At 37.9% G+C, this 21485-nt stretch overlaps 1 protein-coding gene across 1 annotated transcript; it reads left to right on the forward strand.

Moving 5' to 3' along the window:
• The first annotated feature begins 625 nt into the window (after positions 1 to 625).
• Positions 626 to 2035, forward strand: LOC116585134 (elongation factor 1-alpha 1-like). The gene has a single exon (XM_032334453.1). It carries the CDS (start codon positions 641 to 643, stop codon positions 2018 to 2020), a length of 1380 nt encoding a protein of 459 aa, XP_032190344.1. The 5' UTR covers positions 626 to 640; the 3' UTR covers positions 2021 to 2035.
• The last annotated feature ends 19450 nt before the right edge of the window (positions 2036 to 21485 follow it).

The following is a 21485-nucleotide window of genomic DNA, read 5'->3' on the forward strand; positions in this document are numbered from 1 at the left end:
TTTGCCATTTATAAAATAATTTATCCTAAAGTGTCTCATCTAAATTCCCAAAAATCTCATGAAACATTCTGAGCAATTGTTTCTCTCTTATTTTGTTTTGACAGAGCGGGATCAGAGAGAGTAAACAAGTCATTCCATCAGGTCTACTGATTCCAAATCATTTCCATTCAGAAAAAAATGTGTCCAGATGTAATAAAAGTAACAGAAATCATACTAGCCAATGGAAACACACATACACACAAAATACAAAGATACAATTCCTGCCATCAACGAGCTCACAGTATAATATGAGAGACAAACCTTAAGTTATGGTACAGTTAATTACAGCAATACTTCCGTGTATAGAATCTTAATTACAGCAGAGATGACTTGAATCCAAATTTTAATGGATAGCAGGGAATTCCCAGTGCTATTCACTGAATATTCAGAAACAACAGGAATGGACACCCCCCCCCAAAAAAAAGGCAACTGAATGGGAAGACTTCATAAAGAAGAGAGATAACTACCTGGTACATCAAAGTTGGTCCATCAATTTCAACTGAATGAAAAAATGAGTTAATAATAACAATTTGATTCTTTCACAACAGGTTTGCCGCCAGAACACAGGTGTCATGAAAACCACTGCTCAACCTAAACCAGAATGGGGAAGGAAAAGACTCATATCAACATTGTTGTCATCGGACACGTAGATTCAGGTAAGTCTACCACTACTGGTCATCTGATCTACAAATGTGGTGGGACCGACAAAAGAACCATTGAAAAATTCAAGAAGGAGGCTGCTGAGATGGGAAAAGGCTCCTTCAAGTATGCCTGGGTCTTGGATAAACTGAAAGCTGAACGTGAACGTGGTATCACCATTGATATCTCCCTGTGGAAATTCGAGACCAGCAAGTATTATGTGACCATCATTGATGCTCCAGGACACAGAGACTTTATCAAAAACATGATTACAGGCACATCCCAGGCTGACTGTGCTGTCCTGATTGTTGCTGCTGGTGTTGGTTTGAAGCAGGTGTCTCCAAGACATGGGCAGACCTGTGAGCATGCCCTTCTGGCTTACACACTGGGTGTAAAACAACTAATTGTTGGTGTTAACAAAATGGATTCCACTGAGCCACCCTACAGCCAGAAGAGATACGAGGAAATTGTTAAGGAAGTCAGAACCTACGTTAAGAAAATTGGCTACAACCCCGACACAGTAGCATTTGTTCCAATTTCTGGTTGGAATGGCGACAGCATGCTGGAGCCAAGTGCTAACATGCCTTGGTTCAAGGGATGGAAAGTCACCCATAAAGATGGAAATGCCAGTGGAACCACACTGCTTGAAGCTCTGAATTGCATTCTGCCACCAACTCGGCCAACTGACAAGCCCTTGCATCTCCCTCTCCAGGACATCTACAAAATTGATGGTATTGGTACTGTCCCTGTGGGCCGAGTGGAGACTGGTGTTCTTAAACCTGGCATGGTGGTTACCTTTGCACCAGTCAGTGTTACAACTGAAGTCAAGACCACTGAAATGCACCATGAAGCTTTGAGTGAGGCTTTTCCTGGGGACAACGTGGGCTTCAATGTCAAGAATGTATCTGTCAAAGATGTTTGTCATGGCAATGTGGTTGGTGACAGCAAAAATGACCCACCCATGGAAGGAGCTGGCTTCACAGCTCAGGTGATTATGCTGAACCATCCAGGCCAAATTAGTGCTGGATATGCACCTGTGCTGGATTGTCACACAGCTCACATTGCTTGCAAGTTTGCTGAGCTGAAGGAGAAGGTAGATCGTCGTTCTGGAAAAAAGCTGGAAGACGGTCCCAAGTTCTTGAAATCTGGTGATGCTGCCATTGTTGATATGGTTCCTGGCAAGCCTATGTGTGTTGAGAGCTTCTCTGACTCTCCTCCTCTGGGCCGTTTTGCTGTTCGTGACATGAGACAGACAGTTGCTGTGGGTGTCATCAAAGCAGTGGACAAGAAGGCAGCTGGGGCTGGCAAGGTCACAAGTCTGCCCAGAAAGCTCAAAGGCTAAATGAATTTTATCCCCAATACCTGCCACCCCAGTCTTAATCAGTGGTGGAAGAACGGTCTCAGAACTGTTTGTGTCAATTGGTCATTTAAGTTTAATAGTAAAAGTCTGGTTAATGATAACAATGCATCGTAAAACCTTCAGAAGGAAAGGAGAATGTTTTGTGGACCATTTATTGTGTGTTATTGTGTGTGTGTATGGCAGTTTTAAGTTATTAGTTTTTAAAATCAGTACTTCTTAATGGAAACAACTTGACCAAAAATCTGTCACAGAATTTTGAGACTCATTAAAACAAATGTTTAATGAGAAAAAAAAATAATAATACCACTAGAACTTATTATTAAAGCAAGAGTGGGTGTAAGCTGAGAAGATAGAGAGAGAAGGTCATTTTTAGGGAGATAGGGTGACAATGGGCTCTTTCAGGAAGTTTAAGTTATTTGACATGGTTGGAGAGGTGGGAGAATATATTAGAATTTGAATATTGAATGGCAGTCAGGTATCAAATCATGCAGGGTTACTTTTTTTTTATAATTTTTTATTTTTTATAAACCTATAATATATTTTTATCCCCCAGGGTACAGGTCTGTGAATCACCAGGTTTACACACTTCACAGCACACACCCTCCCCAATGTCCATAACCCCACCCCCATTCCCCCAAACCCCCTCCCCCCGGCAACCCTCAGTTTGTTTTGTGAGATTAAGAGTCATTTACGGTTTGTCTCCCTCCCAATCCCATCTTGTTTCATTTATTTTCTCCTACCCCCTTAACCCTCCCTGTTGCATCTCCACTTCCTCATATCAGGGAGATCATATGATAGTTGTCTTTCTCTGCTTGACTTATTTCAGTAAGCATGATACGCTCTAGTTCCATCCATGTTGTCGCAAATGGCAAGATTTCATTTCTTTTGATGGCTGCATAGTATTCCATTGTGTATATATACCACATCTTCTTGATCCATTCATCTGTTGAAGACATCTAGGTTCTTTCCATAGTTTGGCTATTGTGGACATTGCTGCTATAAAATTTTGGGTGCACGTACCCCTTCGGATCACTACATTTGTATCACCTCACACAAGTCAGAATGGCTAAAATTAACAAGTCAAGAAATGACAGATGCTGGTGAGAATGTGGAGAAAGGGGAACACTCCTACACTGTTGGTGGGAATGCAGGCTGATGCAACCACTCTGGAAAACAGCATGGAGGTTCCTCAAAATGTTGAAAATGGAACTACCCTATGACCCAACAATTGCACTAGTGGGTATTTACCCTAAAGATACAAATGTAGTGATCTGCAGGATTAGTTTTTTAACACCATTTTAAGAAGTTTAGTCTTTATCCTAAGGTCTCTGAAGATTAAGAAGAATTATTATACAATCACATTTGCTTTTTAGAAATATGTGCCTGGTGGCCTCATGAAGGATACAATGGAGGAACACAAAAATAGAGTGTAGGTAAGAAAGGAGGTTCTCATAGTGGCCAAGGAACAAGTCATGTGGGGTTCATATAAGGTAGGGAGAGTCAACTGAATAACAGAGCACAAATCAAAAAAGTAATTTAATGATTTATTAGCTCAATAATCAATCATCCATTGGTTGCCAAACTGATGGATAAAAGGAATGATAAAGTGACCATTGGGTTATATTTGGCACATTCAGATCCTACAAAACAAATATTAAATACCAAAAAATAGAACAAGTTAAGAAGAAGCTGAAAAATAAAAGAAAACCCAGGAGACAGAAGTGTCATGGGCTGAGAGAATTTTTTAAAAGGGAATGACCACAATGTCAAATGGCAAAGAAATGTTAAACAAAATAAGGACCAACATGTGTCTATGAGATTTGGCAATTAGAGCATTAGTGTTCTATGCAACAGCTGTTTCAATAGAATAGTTCAGACAGATGGCAGAGAGCAGCTGGTCGAAGGAGTAAGAATGGGAACCAAGGGGAAGAAACCAAAAGCCTAGAGATTTGTTCCTTACACCTTGTTAGTGATATCTTGCAAAAAGTTATCCATATTGGGGAAATATTAGGGTATTCAAGATTCAACTAGTCATTCAAGGGTCATTTAATTACATTCAGAGCAAAACATGCACCACATACTTGGAATAGACAAAGTACATTTCATTTTCAGTGTGAACCAAGCCTGTGAGACTAAAAATTTCATAACATCAGAAATTGTTCCTATCTTGTTTCCCATTCTGCCAATACCTGGCAATTGTATTATACAGTAGATCACCACCTTCTCATTTCTATTTCTATTCCTTTATCATGCCAGTACAAATGCCACCCATTCTTCAAAATTCAAAGAACAAAATGCCACTCCCTTCAGGAAGTATTTCCTAATCCCTGAGTATCCCCCTTCTCGCCCTGTCCCTCCCCCATGCTTCCAATATACTAGAATGTACATACTATCTTAAAGTTACTTTTATAGACATTGCATCTTTATGACTGTAATATTTATCAATCATGTTCCATCAGAGTAGCAGAATCTCTATGGGCAATATAAGGATTCATTTAGAGATTTATTTACTTTGGGCCCATCTGTTTACATCTGCTAGGCCTGATGTAAACTGCCCCAGCAGTCAAGAAGGGAAGATAAATACAAATCAGGAGAGGACAAGGACAAATTAGAATCTACAAGGATGAGCTTTAACCTATAAGGATAAGCAAATCTGCATCTGTCTCTCACCAGAACCTGCCATGGTCATGTACCTCCTCCAAGACTCCAGCCTCCCACTTCTGTTTCCAGAAGTTTCCAGAAGTCCTGCTGCACTTTACCAGAGAGCTACGTATGAAGTTCTCCCAGCATTTGGAAAAGCTAAAGGAGGGCATCTAGCAAGACCTGGAGGTGATCCTGCGGACCCATAATAAGACACGTCGTACAACTATGCCTGAGCCTATACCGTGTAATCTTGGCTGCTGCCTCTCTTCCACATTTCAGATCTCACACAAATTGGTCAACCCCAACCCAGAACAATGGAAGGAAAGGAAGTCTGGAAAAGTAGTCCCAGATTAGTTAAGGAGACATATCACAAGGTCACCACAGTGACCCTCTGTTAACTTGGCATCATAGACATCTCCTTCAACCACACTTAACTTCCAAATAAAAACAATAGCAAATTTTTTAAAAAAGAATAGCAAAATCACATACTCACTTCAAATGAAACCACTATCCCTTACACAACCAAAAATATGCTAACCCTCTCCTGACAAAAAGATGCAAAATCAGTCTAAACATCTTTGGATGTTTATCATCTAGCTAAATCATGTTTCTATTTGATACCCTATAATTAAATACCGTAATTCAAATATAGGTTAGTTATTATTATCACGTTATGTTAGATACAGAGGAATGGAAGAAGCAAAGAAAAAATGGTTTAAATATACACAAATACATTCATACCAAAATAAGAAAGAAATACTTGCATTATTACAGTCCTCATTTTGCCAACAGGATGCATGATAACTGGTACTCAACTGATACAACTAGTAATAACTGGTCTACTTTCATATATATTTCATGTATATTTTCCTCTCAGCAAGCACCTTGGCCAGTGAAGTGATCCAAATCTATATTCTTAAAGGGTCAGGGGCATTAGTCATCCTTTCTGCATGGGATTATTGTTTTTCCATTAAATTTAATGTCAAAAATTGAAAGAATTAAGAAATGTCCCAGAGAGTCTACTGAACTCTGGAGACACTCCTCCTTAAGCTGTTGGGCAGTACTAAGCCAATTTCCCCAAAGACAGTCAGGATTAATCACCACAGCCAGTTCAGTAACCTTATTTCTCGGCTGATTTCCAAGTATGAAGCTCCCAAGTATGATCCCAATCTCAACTTCCAGTTTAATGAAACTATTCCTGTGTGCCCTGCTGGAAGCAGTTCTCTCTTGGGAATTATTATCTCTAGACCAGCAAAGTCCAAATTTAGAGGGAGAGAATGAAAAATTTCATTAGACAATCACTGAAAATAATAGAATGAAAAGTCACTCACATGTCTACATTCTGACTCCTATACCCATGAATCTTGCTATGGGAGGACAGTAGCATGTACTGATGGCTGATCTAGAGCATATACAACAGGGCCATCATCCTAGCTTGCAAGTTGTTGCCCAAGCAAGCACCAAAACTGAGTCTTCAAAACGCTATTCCACATATCTATCAAACCAGATATGTCAGGATGATAGAGAACATGCTAAAACCAGTAAATTCCACAATCATAAGCCCACTGTCACATTTTATTTGCTGTAAAATGAGTCTCTTAGTCAGAAAAAGTACTGTGGGGAATACCATCACAGTGACTGAATCATCTGTAGGTCCATGTGTGATGATTTTGGAGGAACAATTGAGGAGAAAGTATATCCATATCCAGAGTAATGTCTATTCCAGTCAGAACTTATGCTGGCCCTTTCCATTAGGAAAGTGGTTCCGGGGCCTGGGTGATTCAGTGGGTTAAGTGTCTGCCTTTGGCTCGGATCATAATCCCAGGGTCCTGAGATCAAGCCCCATGCCAGGCTTCCTGTTCAGCGGGGAGTCTGCTTCTTCCTCTATCTCTGCCCCTCCTCCCCATTCACGCGCTCTCTCTCAAATAAATAAACAAAATCCTTAATAAAAAAAAAAAAAAGGAAAGTGATTTAGTATAACCAGTCTGCCACAGTTGACTGGCTAATCACCACAAGGAAGATGCCATATTGGAGGCTGAGTGTTAGTCTCTGTTTTTGATAGATCGGGAACTCAGCAGTGGCTATAGCCATCTGTCCTTGGTAACAGGAAGTCCATTTATTAAGGCCATGTATAACTTTAATGTTCAATATCCTGGAAAATTTCTAAGCTCACTGGGCAAGAACAAGAATGTCTGGGGACAGAATGTACCATCTTGTTTATCTTATTTACAATCTTATGTACAATCTTGTTTATCTTATGTACAATCTTATGTACAATCTTGTTTATCTTATGTTATCTTATGTTTATCTTATGTACAATTTTGTTTATCTTGTTATTACGCTCCTCCTCTGCCGAGGTTGCTCTGCAGAGAATATTCACACAGTGTATGAATGACTTTGAACTCTGCCTTTTCAGAGACATCTATCAGCATAACCCCTAGCACTTTGTTAAATTTTCTAATTGTATTCCTTCTCATTTTCTAACCATCCAGTCTAACCAATAGCCACTGATGACACAGTGCTCTAGCTATTTCTTCTCAAGGTTTAAAGTTCTGCTGCCTAGGGAGATTTCTTGTTTTCACTGTCCCTCAGAGCCACCCAGAAGTGGAGCTGTAGTGGTAGCACATGGTTCAGAGTCAGATTTGAGTTTTTTCAGACTCCTTTAAGGCTGATATCACAACATCTAACACAATTTTATTTGTAGAAGTTACTCAACAAATAATTGTTAACATGAACGTAAAATGCCTCTTCTTAACTAATAATGTTGGCTATCTCTTGGGAGGAAAAAAACTCAGCAGTTAGAGAGGATTAATGGAAAAGAAATTTACCCCCTTTAGTTCATTTGAATTTTGAAACCATTTGAATATGTTGCTTATTTTTAATTATTTTAAATTGGTAACAACAAACTCGATAATTATTAATTTTCTTAAAAGAATGGTTCTACACTTCACAGTTAAAAAAATTTAAATGTGATTTATTTATACTGCAACAGTTTTGTATTAGAACTTTTATATTTAGTATTGACAGAATGGAGGCTTTCTTTTTTTTATTTTTTGGGGAAATTTTGCACAGCTTTAAAGTAAGCCATGCTTACATAATACATGCATTAACCTTTTTAAAAAATGTCATTATGCATGCATGTTCACATAGTGCCAGTGAATATCAGATGTTACTCAAATCCACTCTACCACTTCTAATCATGTCAAACAAACTTCTTCCGGTTTCTTTCACTCGACAATTAATTGTTTTATAAAAACTCTCAATATGGCTTCAGGGAAAAGCTACACCGTTACAGTCTGAATACTAGCTTTTGTTCTTTTGATTAAAGAAAATTCCAGATAATGTGCTGGCCAATTTTCCCACAGACTGTAGTTTCACTCATGTCACCTTGTGCGTCCAGTTTCTCTGATGGTGTAGGAACATGCATGAATATCCATGTATTCTGAGATTTATTAGTAGATCCCAATTATTTCCTGTTCCATACATTTTTTTTCTTCATATTTGATTTAGAGTTCCCATACCAGGACTTCTCAATTTTCCCAAATGCATTCTATGACAATCAAGTCTCAGTTCTTATTATGGCTTATTAATAGCATTTGACATATTTGACCACTGCCTCCTTAGAACACATTTTTCTCTTGGCTCTTTTGGTACCTTATCTAATTACTGCCCACTTCTTACCAGACTCTTACCGAATTCTCCTCATGTCTACATCTTCTAAATATTGACATCTCCAAACCTTGGTCTTTTCTTCTTTATCTACTTTTATTCCTATATGACTTCTTGCCTCATGACTTTAAATATCTTTAATAAACTAACTCTCAAATTTATGTCATTCCAGAATTCTATCCAGAATTTCAGATTCATATTTAACTACCAACTCAACATTTCCACTTAGATATCTGATAGGTATCTGAAACTGAACATGTCAAAACTCCTAATTCCCCTAAAATTCAGTAATCCTATAGTCTTTTAGTTTTGATAAGAGACCGTTCTATCCATCTATTTAATCAGGCCCAAGTACTTGACATCTTATTTTCATACCCATAACACTTATCTATCAGCTACCCATCAGTGAATCTTATCAACGACTTCTCTCTCATCTCTCCTACAAACCACCTTGATTTAAACCATTATCACATCTCATCTACCTTATTACAACGGCAAGTCTTTTGTCTTACATCCTAACCCACACACAGCTTCCAGAGTGATCATTTCTAATTATATCAGATCCTGTCACTCAGTCCTCAAAATCCTCCGTTGGGACAATTATCACTATTATTATTATTATCATCATCATCATCATAATCATCATTAAAATGGCAAGATTCCTGCCTTAATGAACTCATAGAAAAGCATAAAATGGGGGTATAAGAAAGAGTACATAAATTAACAATTACTCTGCAGGTAAAAGAAGGAAAAAATATTCTGGGAGGGAGAGACAGGCAGGGAAGATGTTATAGAAGGATAATGCTCAATCCAGATCTTGAATAATGGATAATAGAAGGCTCTCAAAGCAGATCTAAAAAGAAAAAAGGAAAGGAAAGGGCATAACAGGAAAGGCAACCTATTTGAGAAACTGTAAGACTTTCATTAGGGTTGGGCCTCTGGGTTCAAGGTAGAGAAGTGGTAAAGACAAGATTGCATAAATAAATAGCATAAAATTATATATTTTCTATGTCACACAAAGGACTCTGGCCTGTAGCCTTCAAGTTATATAAACCTATTGAAATATTTTAAACTTGAGAGTGACATGGTCATATCAGCAATTTTTAAGGATGGTTCAGAAATCAGAAAGGGTGGAAGTAGGAAGGTGCTAAAATAATATAGCTATAAATTCATAGGATATTTGCCCAAGAAAATGAATGAGAACATGTGATATAGAGGTAGGAGATGGGAAATGGACTGAACCAGCATAATGCTGAAGTTATCTTAAGCAAAAGGGAAAATGGGTAATTTAGGATGATTCCCAAGTTTTCAGGTTAAGAAAGGAGAAATATTTTGATACCTTATAAACTAAAAGAATAGGGATGCCTGGGTGGCTCAGTGGGGTATAGCCTCTGCCTTTGGCTCAGGTCATGATCCCAGGGTCCTGGGATCGGGCTCTCTGCTTAGCAGGGGGCCTGCTTCCTCCTCTCTCTCTCTCTCTGCCTGCCTCTCTGCCTACTTGTGATCTCTGTCTGTCAAATGAATAAATAAAATATTTTAAAACATAAATAAATAAATAAACTAAAAGAGTAAGTAGAAAAGGAAGCTGAATCCATTATTTCATTTTGAACATAACTGTATTTAAGGTAAATGCCCAGTCTTAAACTGTTTACTATGGTTGTGGGCTATCCCAGTGGAATACTCAATAAGATGAAGCAGTTCAGAAGAAATCTGAGCTGCAGGTGGAAATCTGGAGATTGTAAATACATGTGTGCCTATTAAAACCATGACAGTAAGTGGGCCTGTCCATGAAATCTGGAGACCATAAATATATGAGGCCACAAAAACCATTGTACTAGGGAGAACATAGCACAAAAGAAGATCCAAACCAAGATCTCAAACACTCACATATAAGGGTCAGATGAAGGAAAAGCAGCCAAAGAAGAGTCAGAACCATAGTTAAGAAATGAGGAGGAGAATCAGGAGTATAAAGTACTAGGAAGGTGAAGAGGGAAAGTAAAAAAGTGACTGCTCAGCAGTGTCCTATCCTACGGAAAATCCAAGAGGTTGAAAGGGAACATGCAGCTGTTAATAATTTGGTAGCCACCACACAACTGCTGTACATATGCTACCAGTTAGTAGGTATTGATCTTCCCTAGATGCCAATGGGAAAACAATTTTCTTTCTGTTTATTCAATGGGCATTTCCATGTCTCTGTTATATCATGGCTAACATACAGCCTCAGGAATTAAAACAGATCCTCTAAAACAAAGCCCTTTTCCCTCATCATTGAAAGTCTTTGGCTGAGTTTTTGCCCATTTCTCCTTATCAATACAATCTATAACGCAATAAATGCCAAATTTTCAAACATTAATTTTTGTGATCTCTAATTGGACATATATGTATTGTCCTTCAAACAGTCTTTCATCTCTTCTATAGAAATAGCAGCACCTTTATGTTTTACTCTGCAACCCTCATCAAAAGATTTAGATGTTATAGAAGCTTCCATTGGCCACTGTCTGAGTCATGGCCTTTACCTCTCCTTGGGTGCAGCTTACTCATTTTATAAGCCAAAGAGAAAGCATAAGATGAAAGTGAGCCAGATAAAAGAGGATAATAAAAGAAGTGAAGCTGACAAAAAAGGTGGCTTCCAGCACTCCCGTGAACAATAAGGGGACTTCATTCATAATAAGGAGGCACTTTGCTGGAAGCATTCTTTCAAGGATGTAGTAAGGTGCATAACCTTGGAAAGATAAGGTGAAGTCAAACCACTACAGGGAACTGTTATTTTCCTCCAACCCCAGTATATAAGACAAACTTTTCTTCTTTTCTTGCAATACTCATTGGTGAAGTGACAACATATTTTCAGGACAAATACAAAGTTTCTGTCGTAAATATAGGAAAAGATGCAATCTGAATCAAAAAGAGGGAAACTAAGCAAAAACTGTGTCGATTAGCAGGACACTCAACTCCCTTTCAAAAAGGTGAGAACAGCACAACAGCCTTCAGTTACACCTAAACCACATTGTCCTCACACAGAACATCTGGTAACGTTCAGCTGCAAATTCCCACAGGATTTCACACTTATTAAATTCTTATTAAAATTAATAGCAGGGCTCCAAGGCAGGACAATATTAGAACAGCCCTTTATCAGGAAAATAAAATCAACTGAGATAATAAAGCTACTTTCTACTGTAAGAAAATCAAGGCCAAAAATTATATACAGGAAATTAGTTTAATTTATTCCAAAAGAATGTTATTCCTTTCCACACTGTATTCACACACTGATTGTTTACTTGTAATGCAATGTCATGGATATTAAAGCTGAATACTTCTCTATGACTAAAACAGATATTCCCACAAGTCTCAAATTCCAATTATTCTTTCTCATATATTCTCTTATTCTGTAATTAAATGGTTTAAGTGACTGAAATATCATTTTACATATTGCATCATTGCTACAGTCTAATAAATGTCATCTTTAAAAAACATCATCTTTATATAGCCTAAATCTTCTTTTTTCTTTTTTTTTTTTTTTAGCCTAAATCTTCTTTTGGGTTATGTCATTGCTACCTATTAAGTAATTTATTTATAAATTGGAGTTACTGTTTACCTTAATTTCATCATATTTCAATGTAGTCTTTTGCACGCACACTTCAACCCTGATTCCTATCCATTCTCTGCCTCATTTCTTTTTCTCCTTGTATCTATGATTATTTCTCTCTCTCTCTCTCTCTCTCTCATTCTCTGTGTAACACTCTGTATATCTTTATTTAGATACCTTTTTCTTCCATGTGTATGGCATGTGGCTATTGTGTTCATGGCTTTCTCTCTACAAGGTTTGTGGAGGGGGGGGAATGACTCATTTTTTTTAATAAGAAAAAATTCATATAGCAAAAAACTCAGCATTTTAGCCAGTTTAATTCAGTGGTTTTCAGTATATTCACAATGTTGGACAAACATTACTATGATTTAAGTTCAGAACACTTTCATTAGTCCAAAATGAAGATGGTACCCATTAAGCAATCACTCCCATTTTTCCCTTCCACTAGCCCCAGACAATGACTCATCTTTCTGCCCGCACGGAATTGCCTATTCTGGGCATTTCATTTAAATGGAATCATACAGTAAGTGGCCTTTTTTGTCTGGCTTCTTCCACTTAATATTTTCAAGATTCATCCATCTTGTAACATATATGTACTTTGTTCCTTTTTATTTTCAAACAAGGACTGAGCGAGCCACACTTTTAAGTTCCCAGTGTATGTGTTGGAGTGTGTGTGTGTGTGTGTGTGTGTGTGTGTCTCCCTCTGGGTGTTTTTCTGCTTTATCTCTCACTCTCTATGTATGTTTGTGGTGTCTCCCTATGTCTCTATTAAATAAACATTAGTTAGGCTCATCAATTCTAGTGTAGTTTTATGTCTGTGTCTCTAGGACAGAAAGACACACCCTGCACTAGAGATTCAGATAATTTATCATAAACCTATTTGCAGGGAGCTTGTTTTTAATGGTTATTGTTTTGTTGTTATTTAAAAGCCTGAATTGGTTATTAAGGATAACTGAAGATCCTCCAAAGTGGAGAAGAAGAGGAATCACACGTCATATACAGATTCCCTCTGACATGGACATGGACAGACCCATACAGCTAGACACATTAACACATTAACAATATCACCTGGACAGGGAACTACAAATTAAAATAACATCTACATGTCAGAAAATGTAGAGTTAATAAGTTATACTTGCAGCTTTCTAAATTAAATTCTCTTCTATATATTAGATTAGGATTCCTTTACATACTATTCTGCATGGTCTCCAAAATCACAGTTGTAAGTCACAAGTCATATTGTGTCATTATCTTCACAATCTATTTCTGTTCCCAATGAACTACCAAAAAAATCACTAACACCTTACTGTGGCTTATCAGCATACATGCATAACCATGGCTTACCAGAAAATACATAATCTATCCACAATTTTTAACTTTCAGATCACCTACTCCTTTCTTTCACCCCATCTAAACCTAGTTATTCACCTTGAATGCATCATGCCTCTGCTGGTGTTTCTCAGGGCATCTTTCTTTTTCTGGTCTGTATGACATCTTTTAAATATCAGATCACATGTAACCACCATGTTCTTGTTTCTCCCTATACACTCATACACCTCATATACCCTATATCTGCCCCCCAGTGAAATTAATTTCACTCATGGATGTGCGCACATTTTAGAAACAACCCTGTTGGGAAGCCTGGGTGGCTTAGTCAGTTAAGCTTCTGCCTTCAGCTTGGGTTACGACCCCAGGGTCCTGGTGGGGTCCCACACCGGACTCCCTGCTTAGCAGGGAGTCTGCTTTTCCCTATCCTTCTGCTCCTCCCCCTCTACTCATACTCTCTTGAGGCTCTCTCTCTCTCAAATAAATAAATAAAATCTTTTTAAAAATAAAAATAAAATTAAAACAACTCTATTGTGGCATTGGTCATATACTTATTATAGTTTTATATATATATATATATATATATATATATATATATATATTTGTCTATATCTGTCCCTTCTAACGTATCAGATTCTTGAGTATTTTATTTAGTTATTCATATCCAGTGCTTAACACAATGTCTGACACAACTAGGTTCTGGATAAATTTTAGTGGAATTAGATAATTTAAAAAAAATTTTTTTTAGGTAGTGTGACGTTTACGCTGCTTTATAATAGCTGAAGCTGAAAGGAAGAAAAAGAGGATAAAATCAAACAGAATTTAAATAAGAACATGATTTTTAAGTCCATCCATAGAGAAAGGATGTCTGGACACTGGCCCATCTATCATCTTTGTAACTGGCAAGCCAAGCAAAGAGCTACTGTGTGTTCAGTTGGCGAACAATGCAACATTAGTGATGACAGTGGATGGGCACTTGGGGAAACGTGTTGAGTAACATGGACCACTGAAGCAGCAATCCTTCTCAAATCAATTTCACTTTCTCAAATGCTGAGTATGTAGTGATATTTCAAAGCAATCTCCAGAGATGCATTCAAGCTGCAGTAGGAGATCCTAAGCTATTGTTCCATTTGCACAGATGATCTGGACCCAAGCGTGGATACTGAAGCATCAAGTGTTGTTTTGATGATTTTTTTTTTTAAGAGGACAAGACACAAAAACTTCAGAGAAGGCATAAATTGATACTTTTGGGTCAAGTACAATTATCTCCCTGTTCCTTTTGAGACCCCCCATAGTTTATCACCCCAATACTTAATTCGATATACCCAACCAGCCTAACCCAGTGAATGTGCCTCATTATATAATTTCTGTTCCTATGGCTTAAAGAACTACATTCTGTTAGATAAGCAAGGACTGTGTACTTCCTCCCAGCTGAGATGAGAGAATCTGACATTAGGCAATAATCATCCATGTTGCATTGTATTCTTCATCTGTTCTAATGTCAAAGAACTCAGATACTTGTGTAAGCTGGAGAAAGAAAAATTGTGTCTCACGCACTGAAATCCCAGAAACTAAAAACATGCAAGCTTCTTAAGTAAGCAAGGAGAAGAAAGACTAAAATAGCAGTGGTGGTGGTGGTAGGCCAGGGTAGTGGTGGCGATGGTGGCAATGGAGGAGAAGGAGCAGTAGCGGGAGGAAAAGCCGCAAGAGCAGCAGCTAAGTTGAGCTCAGTGAGAATATCAAAATATGGTTGAAGAAATGAATATAAGACAGGCTGGTAATAATTTTATACTGACCATATGTCAAAATGATATTTTGAATATATGGGTTAAATAAACAGGTTTTGAAGATTATTTTCACCTGCTTCCTTTTTTCATGTGTTACAGAATTTTAAATCACGTATGCAGCTTGCATTACATTTCAACTAGACATGTTAAATTAAAACAAATCCAGATTTGGGTAAGGGGAGAATTTATTTGAAAGAATTATTATAATAAAAGAAAAGGAGCATTGCAATAGGAGAGGGGAACTACAACAATAAGGAGAATGCTCTGACCACAAAGCTCTGCAGGCATCTCAAAGATTAGGCAGAAAGGATTTTTTTCCCCCCACAGAGGGGTAAACAAGTCTAGAAAGAACTGAGTATGTGGGAGTGGGCAGCAAGACACTATAGTTGATCAAGGAATGTATTTCTTTGTGGTCAGCCGTTTCTCAGGAATAATAGATAAGGAAGGGTTGTATATTGGTTCAGGCTGAGGGCAAATCGAAAATCAGGGGCTCAGGAGAAGGAGAAAGGTTGAACTCAAGTTGGTCAAGTAAATTAATAAGCACTTTGTTCCACCTGATGAGTTGGGACAAAGAGTTTGGCTAATCTATGAATCAGAGAAATGGGAATTTGGAAGCTATGTGTCTGGCTTCCGCACATGTAAAGAAGGGGAGGCATCCATCAATCATATCTAAGTCATATAATGAAAGGAAGCTCTTTGCAGTAAGCCAATATCCTGGAAACAAAGGGTGGGGAATTTTTTTTAACTACCCCTGTTTTCCAGTATCACAGGGCTTCAGTCAAGTTCAACATTGTTGGCTAGTACAGTTCTGGATCCTCGAATTAACACTATTTCCAGAGTAGTTAATGGTTAAAACAAGCTACAGATTCAGACAAACTGATTTCAGATCTCAGCTCTGCATTAACATCTCTGTAAACTTGAACAAAGTACATAATTTCTGGCTCAGTGTTTTTATTTGTCAAAAGTACTTCCTTCTCAGAGTTGTTACAATTGCAGAGATAAACAAAGACCATGCACATGAGGATAAACAGGTTATTTATCCAGAGCCTGTTATAGCAAGGGAACAGGCTGCCATCAGCTGCATTTGGCAGAGACAGGGGAGTGAAAAAACGTCATAGTAGGTAAAAAGAAGGGAAGAAGGCTTCAGACAGGCTCTAATCATAGGTTGTTGGCATGAGGAAGCTGGGGACAGGTCAACTAGAAGCACAGCATCTTATATCATTCATTTGGGGAACATATTTGCTTCTTTTCTTTGTCAGTTGGAACTGGCGAGGGCGGGGGTGTGACATTGTAGAATAGGAAAGCTAGCTATTATTGATAAGTCCTGGTTTCTCTGGCTGGTAGCTTTGAGGATGATGGTCAGAATTCTACTGTCCTATAAGGTCTGGTTATGCCAACTTGTATATTCAGCCTCTCATGATGATAATAGTGATGGAAATAGTACATATAAAGTGTTCAGCATATGACTTGGCCCACAGTGAGGTTGAGCTTTAATTCTACCACATTTTATTTTCTTAGTAAGTAATACACAATTATTCATTCTTGGGCCAGTTTTCTTTTGTTTCAAAGGGAGAAGTGCAATCAGAATTTATTTAGAATTGGAAGTTTGGCTCTAGGTGAGTCTTTCAATTCAGGGACACGATTAGGATTAGGTAGAAATCATGATATAACCATCCAGGCTTAGTGGAAATCATAAGGCAAGGATTTTGAGTGATTCAAAACATCTCTGGGCACAAAATGTCTGTTTTGATGAGTCTTTTGAGAAATTCCTATAATGAACAATCATACCCTTTGCTTAAGCAGGACAGCCCTAGAAGAATAAAGAAATGCAAATGAATTGCAAAATCATATTAATGTAGAGAGTAAATTACTGTTTCTGTTTTCAGTGCCCAGGCTGAAGTGTGTGGGAAGAAGGTTCTGGTTCTCACATAGATGATGCCTATTTATGTCTGTCATTTTTTAAAAGAGAGTTACAAAGATCTTGATTTAGCTTAGAAAAATTTAATTTCCCATGGAGTTGCTTTTTATCCAAATGATTCTTTAAATGTTTCTCAGTATTTTCCAAAGAACCTCCATTTTTTTTTTCAAGATATGAAAAGGAATTAGTGAAAAAAATGATATGATTGAAAAAGATGGGCAGGTTCTTCCACATCTTCCTTGAAGAGGAATGCGCTTGAACATGAAAAAAATCTGAGAAGTTCAGCATTCAAGACTCCTCTTTAACTTTAACTCAGCAGCAGCTTTGAGTGTAAGTGGGTTTATTTGGCAGGGCAGAAATTGATCCTAAGAGGCACCCTGAGAGTGATGGGGGAGTGAGAAAGTGAAGAAAGAAAGTCAATACAGGCTGCATTAGTGAGTAGCCTCCTACTGCAGACATCTGGGTTTCTGTCCTTCTGCAAAAGCTAGGAGACAGTGTAAAAAGAACTTCAGAGTTGTCCCATTGTGGGTAGTTATAATCTACAGGCATTTATGCTCCAATTCCCATTCCTCTTTGGTTAAGAACGGTTCTTAAGAAATATTGGGGCACCTGGGTGGCTCAGTGGGTTAAAGCCTCTGCTTTCGGCTCAGGTCGTGGACCCAGGGTTCTGGGATCGAGCCCCGCATTGGACTCTCTGGTCAGTGGAGAGCCTGCTTCCCCCTCTTTCTCTGCCTGCCTCTCTGCCTACTTGTGATCTCTCTCTGTCAAATAAATAAAATCTTTAAGAAAAGAAAAGAAAAGAAAGAAAGAAAGAAAGATAGAAAGAAAGAAAGGAAGATAGATTAACTCCCCCACAATTTGTGGCTTGCCCTGGGCAGGGGCTACTAGAAAACCCTCAGGCCAAGAGCCAAAGAATTTTAAAACAGATCATCATCAACATATTCTTGTACCAAAACAATGAGTGCTATTGCACATTGAATATTGAAGGGTATATTCTTGGGGCATCAAGAGCATCTGCTATAGTATGCCACTTGCAATGCACAGATTCACCTATTTCCCAAGATAAGTTCAATTTGTCTCATCACTGCTTCTGCAAGTTGATGGTCCGTAACAATTTCTAAAAAACAAATAAGACTTACAATGAGAAGTTTAATGGGGATTTAAAATAGGACATATAATGGGGTAAGCTACAGTCCTCACTGAAGCAGTTGACACTAACGCTTTAACTGACATTATACATCTCCTGCTACCACTTGCTGTACTCACTTTAAGTAGCTTAGCCAGTACTTCTGCTTGTCCCTGAGAAATCCAAGCCCTGATTATATCTCCGTGTTATTAAAAAAGCCTCAAGAAAAGACTGTAATAAGAGACAAAAAAGGGCAATACATAATGATAAAGGGACCAATCCAACAAGAGGATATGACAGTCTTTGTTTTAAAAGTCTGCTAAAGCCTCAAGAAGAATTTCTGAGAATTCGTGGGCTTCAAACAAACTCCTGCCTGTCCTGATTACATAGCAGCAACCTCACCTCCTTGCTTTAATGTGGGTTAATTACATATCAGTAGAGTAACTCCTTTGCCTGTTAATCTAATAGCACAAAGAGCTCCAAATGACCTGGTAGCAGCTACTTAGTGAAACCATTACTGCATCCCCTGATAGAAATACCCATCTCTTCCCCAGAAATCAGGACCTCTAATCCAGCAGGGAGCACAAAAGGCAAAATTTCTCCAAGTAAGTCATTGGGAATAATGGAATGGGTCTCTTCAACCTTCACCCCTGTTTCAAGACCCATGTATTCTATATGAATACAGCATTGTACAGTGGCCACTGGTTGAAGGTTTTACTACATCTTGAAGGACAGTACCCCAATTTGGCCAGGCTGTACTTCACTACATTTTTAGAAGACTTCCAAAATTCCATTAGGCCAGCTATTTCAAGATTAAGAAAGATATATGATAGGACCAGTGAATTTCATAATCATGTGCTTTCTTTGAAAAAAAAAAATGGTTCTCTTTATCCAAAGCAATATTATATGGGATGCCATATCTGTGAGTTCTCAGATAATGATGCCAATCAACAATGTGACAAAGAAAGGAAACCTACACCAAGAATATATATAAACTCCAGTAAGGAAAAATCACTGCCTTCTCTAAGGGTCAGTGCCTCTTCCTAGTTTATGCCTTACCTGTTTTCTGTGGAAATCTCAAAAGCAAGGGGAAAGATGATATGATGCAAGAAATAATGGGTGTATTAATAAGCAAGAGAACATTGGGGACAACAGGGGTTTAATTCTGCTGAGGATTTCTGGGATATGTCTGGGATATGCTTGAGAGTTGCCCAATCTAGAGGACAAGAACAGTGAAGTACTTACACTCCAGCTTCCATTCATTATTAACTAAGAATCTCCTGGTGGCATTAATTTTCCAGAACCCACTCTGCCTTGTGCAACGGCTGAATGAAAGCCCTCAGGTAGAGAGATGGTAAGATATCTGGGCATGTAATGAAATACTGTATACAGAGAAGACATAGGCAGGGTACCCACAGGGTTTCTTATATTTAGCATTTGATGAGATTATCTTAGCTTAAGAGCAGAGCTGATATTCAACTGGTTTGCTCTGCCTAGCTGTATCTCTTGTGATGGTCAGGAGCAATGCTGTCGGTTAAATGTTACGAATACCATCCTCCTAATGGTATGTGGTAGCTCCCTAATTATTAGTAAATGAGAGACTAGAAGTACAGGATGAGCTATTGTTCAAAACTCAGAGGTCTGAAGAAGAGCTCTAAACAGTGGGAAAACACAAAAAGTTGCTAGCCACCAGAACACTTTGTAAAACCATCCATTTATATGGTCAACTGTCTTACTGAGAAAAACTAAATGTTCATGGAGACTTGAAGCAGAAATATTAGGTTTTTTAAACAGGATGAGAGTCTGGGTCCTTGAAGAAGAGTTAATTCTTACATTCACAGTGACAACGTGTCTAAAGAATAGATAGAAATCCTGAATTTGTTCACAGTTCAACTAAGTGGGCTTGTTAGCAATACCATGTCAAAGTATATACTTTGTTAATCTTTTGTGGAGTAAAGCTATAAAATTAACATTCACAAAAAGACAAACTTAGTTCTATCTTCCAGAGGGTAACAGCCTTTAAATGTAAGTTGCATGCCCGAGATCATACAATAAATGTATAAATAAAGCCCATCTCTGCACTTTTAGTCCAGAGTTCTACCCAATAAATCACTTTGCCTCTTATTTAAAACTTCTCAATGGTAAGAAATTATTTTTTAGCCCTTTTCAAAAGGGCAAACCTAGTATGAAACTTAAGCCAATACCATATGGAACAGAGAATAAAATGAATTAGCATATTATTAATTGCATACCATTAATTTTCAAGGACAATTGCAAATTAGACCAACTCATTTATTTCTAAAGTGTAGCTTATGCATGGGGAATATCTTCATGTCTCAGACAGGTTACCCATTTATTAAGATTAAAATATTTCCTTTCAATCTCAGTTCTCTGAAGGGTTCCATAATAGGAGGACAGATGTTGAATGGGAAGTGTGAGAGTTTTGTGAGCCATAAGCCTAGCACTATAAATCAGGGAGGAAATATAGCAAGAAAGAAACAAAGAACTAAGGAAGCCCCTGTTGCTATAGCCAAACACCCAGTCCAGAGACATACAGAAAAGAAAAAACAATTTTAATGATATCAGTTCTTAGAAAAACTAAGAACTTTATAGCAAGAACTATTTTTCTCTCTTTGCTATTACCTTCATTATTCCACTGACGTCAGTAAGGTAAGACTGCAAAGTTTTACTCCTGAATCATTTGCAACACACTGACAACGTGCTCTGCTCTGTATTGACTTAGAAGAGGACTCGGTCTCTGCCCCAGGCTCTTACAATCTGGTTGAAGTACTCATAGCTATTCAAAAATAAAAATGCCAGCTGAGAAGGGGATTAAATCTCAAGAGGTGCAAGGGCGCATGTAACATTATTAGCCATAACACCACATAGACGGATGGTAATTAAGTAGAGAGCACTTCCATTTTGCTACCCTCAGCAGCCCACATCTAAAGGCCACTATTTAAATTAAGTTGACCTATGACCTTGATCTGACATGATTTGCCAAACTCATAATACTGCACACCAGTAATTCAAACAAATTTAAAAAATCAGAATTGTTTGCTGCAGATTTACATGATTTTTTGATATTTTAGAACCAAATCACATGGTAATTTTGAGACTGTGAAACCATCTATCAAGTCATACCATGGAAATATAACAGGAAGAAAGTAAATTTGGTTTTGATACACTCATATGACATGTCCATCAGCTAAGTCTCACCCTTGTGGGTAAATTTATTAAGACTGGTAGAGCAAATCAACAATATATTTGTATTAGGCAACTGTGACAGATTCGATCTATAATTATACATCAGTGAGAATGGACAAATAAAATTAGTCTAATTTTATTTAACTGAATTATATTCTACATCATATAGTATTACGATTGGTTAAGTG

This window comes from Mustela erminea, chromosome 2, assembly GCF_009829155.1.
Source record: "Mustela erminea isolate mMusErm1 chromosome 2, mMusErm1.Pri, whole genome shotgun sequence".
Lineage (NCBI taxonomy): Eukaryota > Metazoa > Chordata > Mammalia > Carnivora > Mustelidae > Mustela > Mustela erminea.

What these genes read in the sequence shown, in the direction of transcription:
- LOC116585134 (XM_032334453.1), top strand. Translation starts at nt 641, where the DNA reads ATGGGGAAGGAAAAGACTCATATCAACATTGTTGTCATCGGACACGTA.